The sequence below is a fragment of the Stegastes partitus genome, unplaced genomic scaffold (genome assembly GCF_000690725.1).
Source record: "Stegastes partitus isolate 25-593 unplaced genomic scaffold, Stegastes_partitus-1.0.2 Scaffold1058, whole genome shotgun sequence".
Taxonomy (NCBI): Eukaryota; Metazoa; Chordata; class Actinopteri; family Pomacentridae; genus Stegastes; species Stegastes partitus.
Window position 1 is genome coordinate 86101 of NW_007578789.1, and position 8826 is coordinate 94926.

Here is an 8826-nt window from a genome sequence, read left to right on the forward strand (position 1 = left end):
TCTGAGAACTCATTTCCCCTGTACTAGAGGTGTTTAAATACTCAGTGTCTATGCTGAGATTCTAAGCCTGTTGAATGTAAGGAAATATTAACACCATCTTTGTACACCCATAAAACATATCAGATTTACGATAGAGGTCTGAATTTTTTGTGTTATGTAGTCCAATATGGGATGTTTAAATATACCAAATTTCATGAAGATGACACATAAAGCCTCTGAGATATTTGCTCTCAAACATGGTAAGTATCGCAATTTTACTCAACTTTAAAATGTTAAGTCTGTACCTTAAATACTTGTTGAGATGTTGTCATCCAAAGTCTTGTCACAAATGTGGCAAAAACTGAATTTTTTCATTATTTTTTTGTAGCAAAAGCTATCACAGTTGTCATCCTAAAACTTAGGATTATGCCATCTTCATGACAATCCTCCATCCTCAAATTTTTTAAATCCGAGATGGTCATGCGGGAAGATTTTTTGAAATCTGGTGGATTGAGGTGGAACGACACAATATGTGTTCAATAGATAATGAAATGGTTCCTAAATGCTCTTCACAGTGTGAGAAACTACGTGGTGTGTCAGAAAAGTTTCAGGACTGGTGTCACAAAAGACATATTTTAAATCCAAACTACAAGTTTTCCCCTTCGAAGTAATCCCCCTGGAGTCTAACCACTTCCCCAGCCTTCTCTGCCACGCCACCATGCACTCCTGGAAGGATTCTTCAGGGATTCTCTGCAGCTCCGTCGTCACAGCCATCTTGATGTCGTCCACGTCTTCAAAACGGGTCCCCTTGATGACCCCCTTGAGCTTGGGGAAGAGGAAAAAATCCCATGGAGCCAGGTGGGGTGAGTAGGGAGGCTGCTCCAGCATGGTGATGTTCTTCTCAACCAGGAACTGTCGGATGTTCAGGGCATTGTGAGCGTTGTCATGGTGAAGCAGCCACAACTTGTCCGGCCGCAACTCTCACCTCTTCTTGCGCACTGAACGAAGCAAACGGAGCAGGATCTCTTTGTAGACGTACTGGTTGATCGTCTGAAGGGGAAAACTGGTAGTTTGTAGTTTGGGTTACAAATGTGACACCAGACCTGGAGATTTTCTGACACACCTCGTATACATCCATCCATTATCTCTACATTTATAACTGTGTACAGGTGTTATTGTGTTTTTCAGGTGTCTTCTGTCTGTTTCAAGCAGCTTGATAAAAGACTTTTTCATTCTATTAGGGGGCACATTAACAAGCACACCCCATGAAATACATATGTCATCTTCATATTAGATTTGATCATGTAAATGTTTAGGATATCATGTCCATTCATCCATTATCTATACACTGCTTGACCCTCACTAGGGTCATGGGGGGCTGGAGTCTATCCCAGCTGACTCAGGGTGAAGGCAGAGGACACCCTGGACAGGTCACCAGTCTATCGCAGGGCTACACTTAGAGACAGACAACCAAGCACACTCACATTCACACCTACGGACAATTTAGAATCACCAATTAACCTCAACATGTTTTTGGACCGTTTGGGAGGAAGCTGGAGAACCCAGAGAGAACCCACGCTGCACGGGGAGAACATGCAAACTCCACACAGAAAGATCCTGGGCCTTCTAACCGGGATGCGAACCGGGGATCTTCTAGCTGCGAGGCGATGGTGCTAACCACCGATCCACCTTGCAGTCCCCTCGTATTCATTATATGTTTAACTTATGCATCCAGTTGTTAATTTGCTTCTACGTGTACATGAAAGGAATGTTTACTGACACTAAGACTGATTGGCCTCTGCTTTCAGGTGCAACCTGGCGCCGGTGGAGGACTACTCTCGGGATGTTGGCCGGCGGACCAACCTGGTGACCATGAACCCTTCGGTGGTCCAGCGGGCCTTCCAGGACCTGGTCAGCGAGGAGTGGAAGGAGCGCTTTTTGCAACGTCTCCGGAGCCTCAGCGGCAGCGTGCTGTGGATCCCGGCCTTCATGGCCAAGGGCGGGGAGGAGCGCGTGGAGTGGGCGCTGCGTCTCATCCTGCTGCACACCGTGGACGTCCGCACCGCCTTTCCGTCGCTGCGCCTCCTCCACGCTGTCAGAGGGTAAGACGCAGCTCAGGCACAGCTGCTGCTCCTGGTGCGCTGCGTCTCATAAGAACACCTGCGAGCAGCATAATCAAGGGCTCGGCCGGCTCTAATCTGCAACCTATGAGGCTATTATTAAACCGGGTATTACAGCAGGTCACCAGGGGCAGCCGGTGTGAGAAAGCTACCCTCGCTCAGCGTGCACCTCGAGTCGCCTTATCAAATGTGTAAAAATGTGTGTTTTGCTTTCAAATGGGTCTATTTTATGTTTTATTGGCTTGCTTGAATCAATTTTTAATGTCTCTGTCTCTTAAAAAGACTGTCTGACATTTTGGAAAAATATGCTTATTTGCTCTTTTGCTGAGAGCTCGCGGAGAAAATCGATTCTCCTCTCATGAGGCGTTTCCATCATATATTTTTAGGTGCATGAATTGAGACCCTTTTCTGAATAACTTTGGAAATAGTGAACATTTAACTCATATGACTGATCAGGTATGTCTTCGCCTCCACACAGCATGAGACATGTCCAATACCAGCTGACAGGAACACTGCTTTATATTTTTCTCTCTTAGACGGCCAACGTTTTGCTTGTTTCATCTTTTTCTTGAGTTTTTTTTAGCGGCTGGCAAACGACTGGTTTTGTGTCAGACTTCCTCTGCTCTGTTTAGTACATCTGTGCGTTACGTAGCTTTTTCCGTTACCTCCTGAGGACACTCAGTTTGTTTGCTCCACAGCAGTTAATGGAAACAAGTCTAATTTGCATTTTCTTGTTTTAATTTTTTATGACATTTCAAAAGTTTCCTTCAAATTAGCTTGACAATTATATGGACACGCAGCTCTGTTGTGTGTTAAGTAGAAGCAGGACCAAAGAGGCAATTAGCTTAGCAAAAAGCTCTGGAGCAAAGGCAAACAGCTTCTGTGTAAAGTTTAAAATACACCAACTAATATCTTTAAAGCTCACTAATTAACATTTTGTATCTTGTTTGTTTAACATGAACTGAAGAAGAATTATAACAAGGTGCCTGCTGGCTCTTTGTGGCTCTACTTTGGCATAGTGGTGCTTTAGCTAGAAGCTAACACAGTCAATGCTAACGCGCTGATGTTCAGATTAGATTCCTTTCTTGTCGTTGTATACACAGAGCATACACAACGAGATTCAGTTGCGCTTATGGAAACAGTAATACAAAATATACAAACGATAAAACAAACCGTAGAAATACCACCATCTTAAGTTTAGCATGTTAGCATGGTAACATTTGCTACATAGGCAATACAACTGAGGCTGATGGGAATGTATTTGGTTATGAACGAGCACACGAGGTAAGTAAAATTTTGATCCCATGTGAATTTCGAGTCCACATATAGACTGTATGTAAAAAACAGACATAATAAATGAGAGGTGCTTTGTGGAATACTGTTGTAAAGCTTCGAGTTTGGCATTTGGTCATAGCCATCTTGGCCTTTAGATTAGATTGGATTAGATTAGATAGAACTTTATCTAATCTAATCTAAAGGCCAAGATGGCTATGACCAAATGCCAAACTTAATGCTTTACATGTAGAAACTAGATGTAAAGATGACTTGGACTGGAGAACGCCAGGACACGATGATACAGCTATGAATCATAAGTTAGCTCGACCATAAAGTATACCCCGCTTTGCCATCTATTTTACTCTAAGAGACCATAATTTATTAAATGAACACCATGCTGTGTTCACAGAGCCTTGAAACTCGCGACTGAGGCCATAAACCCATTAGGAAAATGTTTACTGAGCCAGTAAATCAGGGGAGAAATAGGATCATTTTCTCAGCGACTTCTGTACAATCAGACCTCCTCTTGCAACCGCAGGAGTCGCCCCCTGCTGGCTGTGGGAGACACTCCTGCATTGGCTTCACTTTTTTAGACCTGCAGTCTGTGTCCATCTTTTATATATGGTCAATTATCTAAATCAGACCACAAATACCAGCCTCACGGTGGAATTAAAGGAAATCACAGTGGGTTGTGGACAGCGGTGGACATACTGGGCAGCAACACCTTTCACAGAGCCACCGCATCACATGCTTTGGCTTTATCTTGGTGAAGATAAGCAGACTGCAGTGAGTCCTGTCATCACCGTGACATTGCCAGGCAACCGTAACAGAGATGCTGTATAGAAGCGCTGGGCAGACGGACCTCATGTTGTTCACGATGTCGATCCTCTCATCTAATTGCCGGCGAGGAATCAAATGAGCACATTTTCACAAATTGCCGTGCTGCTCCTTTAATTGAGGTGTCGCTGGAGTCTGATTGCTGTGACAAGGTGTTCGTTCTCCGCTCAGCATGATTCACAGTCAGCATTTTCAACTCTGTCAAAGGAAAATGTGAGTTTCTGAGAAGATCAGTTTGCCTTAAGCCCAAATTAAGTGCAAAATGTTATTTATTTGCCAGTTCTGTTGTTGAGAGGCCTCTGCAGGAGCAGAGATAATAGAAAAAGCCGGTAAGCTGTGGTGTAACAGGACTTGTTTAGTGTGCTCTGTTATTATTTATTTTAAAGGTAGGGAGTTGTTGTTTTTTTTTCTTGCAAGAATACTTTCTGTATATCTGTCGAATACATCCTCCACTGCCTCCAGGCTTTTTATACAATCCCTCTACACAAGTTTCTTTTTTTTTTTTTTTTACCATCCTCGCCTCTCTCAACACGACCAGCCTCTGCTCCGGAGATTTCCTGCCTCGTTAAAAGCCTAACAACCACTGCTGGTCAGTGACCAAATTATGCCATTTTCTCTGCTCCAACTAACTCTCGGTATTACACAGGGGTAGAACTGGCCGTGATTTTTTCTTTTTTTTTTAACAGGCTGTGAGGTCAATCTGTTGAAATTATTTAGCTTTAAGTTTACTGGAGATATAACATCTGTCTTTTATAGTGGAGTCTTCTTCTGACCTTCTCTCAGTAAAGCTGAACTTTCAATCCCCACCGGTGTGCAGCAGAGGACAAAGGATCTGCTCGTATTCACTCCGACCAAATGTCACCTCAGACCATTTCACTGATAATTGGATCATCTTCTGCGGTTGTTAGGATGCTTACTACCTGCTGCGGTGTACGACCGGGCTGCACACTTGCCCACTGTTTGCCCTGCGTGGCCCGTGAGCGGCTTTAAATAGCACAACCTCTGCATCTCAACCTTCCACTGCGACCACAGAGGGTGTCAGAGGCAGGCGGCGATGGCCTCGAGGCTGGACAAATGGGCGAGTGACTGAAAAGGAAAATGAAGTTAGGGCAAGCGAACGGCTGACCATCTGTCCCCGGAGCTGCTCCCGAGGGAGGCATGTGGCATGTCACTGTCATAGGAGCTCCTCGGTCACCCAAAGGAGAACACAGCAGTTGTGCAGAGCAGCTTCGTGGTGTATTTTTGTTTTGAAAGAAGAAAAAAAGAAAAAAAAGCAGAGGCAGTAAAAGAACATGTGCTCAGCAAACACGCTGCAGAACCATCCACCTGAACGGGTAATTTATTGTCAAATTAAGCCCTCAGGAGTTCTTTTTTTCTTAACAGACACACAGTAAAAGCTCTGCCGCTGTGGTGAGAGTCTTTTTTTTTTCCACAGTGCAATTTCCATTACTTCAGGAGTGTCTTTGCTTTGAAACTAGACAGATGGAAATTATTTGTTTCCTGTACAGATGGTAGTTGTATCAAACAATGGCACTTGAGTCGCGATTTTTTTTTTTGTGTTTGTGTTAAATTGCACAATGTGGGAAGAATATTGTTGAGAATAGTATCGTTCAGTTGATTAATCACTCAGATCTACAAATTCTGTTTCCTGCATCCTGAAATCTTCAGAAGGGTTTTTTTGGGGTTTAATCTGCAGTGAAAACCCCCCAAACACAATTAGTTTACAAAGCAAATCCTTATATTTGAGAAGCTGTAACAAGAAAATGTTTGTTGTTTTTGCCTGATAAATGAGTGTAACTATTAATTTTCCATCAGAGTGACTATGAATTAATCAAGCAGCTGGAAATACAGGAGATTTTTAGCAATGCAGAAAACGTAGATTCCTTCAGGGCCAGTTTGTTGGCCTACAGCACAGAGTTTTTACTTGTGCGCCTGAGGAATCGGCTGCTCTCTGCATGTTTCAACACACTGTATATGTGACTTAATATAAAAAGCCAGCAGGAGAAAGGTCTTACTGAAGGAGGAAAGGTGTTGGTAATACTGCTTTCAGCGCGCCAGCTAGAAAAGAGCTGCGGAGACCTTGAATTTGTTTGTGCTTTTTTTCTACCTTAAGTGACTACCTCATTGAGAGCAGCTAACAACACACGTGTTTGTCTGCAGGTACTGGCTGACCAACAACGTCCACATAAAGCGCCCGACCACCGGCCTCCTCATGTACACCATGGCCACCCGCTTCTGCGAGGAGATCCACCTCTACGGCTTCTGGCCCTTCCCGCTCGACCCGCAAGGCAAACCGGTGAAATACCACTACTACGACACCCTCAAATACGAGTACACCTCCAGCTCCAGCCCTCACACCATGCCTTTGGAGTTCAGGACCTTGAGCACGTTGCACAGACAGGGGGCGCTCCGGCTCCACACTGGGACCTGCGACGTGGTGCAGAGACTACAGGAGGATCTTCAATAGCTGGCATGGGAGATCTCCATGGAAACGGCACTCTTGACTGAACTTTTTTTTTTGTTCTTGTTACTACTACTTTTGTGAAACTTATTTTCAGTAACTGGAATGAACATTTTCTATTTCAAGCTCCCAGAGTGACTCACTTCACCGCCGGTGTGTTTTACCTTCAGCGGGATTCTTACGGCGGCCGTTCCAATAATGAGACCTTTTTTTTTTTTTTTTCAGTATTAGTAACGGGACAGCAGTTAATGCTCCCAGCTTATGATGTGATAGGGCTCCATTAAGGCTGCGTGGTGAATTATGCAGCGCGTCAACAGCGTGAAGGGCTGCTGAATTAATGATGTGAATGTGAGTCACTGGTTGGGCCACAAGATGGAAGCACTTAATAATCAGGGAGAACGGTGATGAAAGAAACAAAGCTTGACCAACGTTCGTTTTTAAAAACCCATGAACACTTTTGGATCTTCTAAAAGACTCGATGTTCGACTTGTGATAACATTTCCTCTGATCTGATAGAGAACGTTTTATGCTTTTGTAGCTTCTTATAAAGTACCTTAATGGGTGTTAGAGCAGGTAACTCACACAAGCAAAAATTTCAAACAGCCCAGTGAACCGTGCGATCGTCGGGTCACCTTGAGAACCAAACCAAGGTGCGGAAGCATGTTGGAGTTGAGCTCAGCGGCTGCGAAGATAAAGGAGCGTACCAGCTGTTCACATATGAATGTTTACCTAGACTTAGCCAACAGTAAACTCACTTTGTAAACTTACCACAAAAAGCACCAGCCCTGTTTCTGCACTGGAAATGTCAGACTGTAGTCGGACGGTGGCGTTAAGAAAGTGTTTTTTTTGTTTTTTAAAGAAATGAATGTATTTGTGACTTTCTTCCGAATGCTGTACTGAACGAGCCCCATAATGTGCTTTAAATTAAGTCACAACTAACAACAGTTTCGGTGCAATAACACTGAGAGGAGGAAGAGCTGGAAAACTTGTTTGCCTTTTATTCACTTGAAATGAAATGTTTGACTTGTATAGCGTGTTTGGATTAGTATTTAACCGCGACAGTAGGATGATATCTGTGGATTTAATTGAAGCTGCCACTATTTTGTGCCTATAATCGATACATTTTTTAAAAAGTGGACCATTCACATGCTCACAAGTAAAAATGTTCAGGGTTTAAGTTATTCTTAGAAGTGTGAGGAAGATAGAAAAACAGTAATTGTCTTAAAAAGCGACCTTTCTGAAACCTAGTTATGAATTATGAACAGCATGTGCAAAACATTTAGTTTCTTTCTCGACTTGTTTTTCAGTAGCTGCGGTCAGGAGAGAAATTTCTTTAATTTAAGAGCCAATAATAGAGCGATTTTTAAAAAAAAACCCAAAACATCTTAATTGGATTATATTTCTGTGCATCAAGCTCCACCTCGGTGAAAGGTTTTCCCGAGTTGTTCTGACTCTGGGCTTCTTGCCAAAAGCTTTGGGTATTTTTCCGCAACAAAATGCCTCCGTGTTAACAAAAATTACCAGAAGCATTTGAAATATGCCAAAAAGCTCTGCAGCTAAACAAGTAGCCTCTCACGCGCTCCCCCCCGACATGTGATTCGTCCACAAAAGTGTTGTTTTGACAGGATGCGAATGTTGCATGTTGGCCTTATTACGACGCCAATTAAGTTAAGAATAGACATGAAAGTTCTACTAGAGACGTCAGTAGTCTGAAGCAATGAAAGGTTTATTTGTCAAAGCTTGTCTGCTTTTGGCAAAAATAGAAACGTTCTGTGGCCAACTTTATTAAGTTAATTAAACCAGAAATCTGGAATTGGTCACAGTTTAGAAAAACATGTCTTTGCTGCTGTGAAGCTGTGCCGATTGTGTTGTATAGTTTTATGTCACTTTTTTCCCCTCATGTGCGCTGTACGTTAACATCTGTTTAATGTCTGAATCCCAGCAAACACATATTAGCTTTTGCATGTTTGTCTTGTCTTAATGGATACGACTTGAGTGTATGTCGATTTTTTGTTTTGTTTTGTTCTTAAAGTATTCAGTCTGACTCATGGACATTTCAGCTGTGCAGTTATGACAAGTGAATGTACTTTTCTGTGGCAGAAAATACACAAAAGGATGAAAATGGGGACAAAAAAACAATTCCACACTCTCTGC

At 43.0% G+C, this 8826-nt stretch overlaps 1 protein-coding gene across 1 annotated transcript in view; it reads left to right on the forward strand.

Moving 5' to 3' along the window:
* st8sia2 (ST8 alpha-N-acetyl-neuraminide alpha-2,8-sialyltransferase 2) overlaps positions 1 to 6678 on the forward strand; it is a 12717-nt gene extending 6039 nt beyond the window's left edge. The window contains exons 5-6 of the mRNA XM_008295551.1: positions 1788 to 2081; positions 6372 to 6678. Of these exons, the coding sequence (XP_008293773.1) occupies positions 1788 to 2081; positions 6372 to 6678 (601 nt within the window). The remainder of the gene's footprint in view (positions 1 to 1787; positions 2082 to 6371) is intronic.
* The last annotated feature ends 2148 nt before the right edge of the window (positions 6679 to 8826 follow it).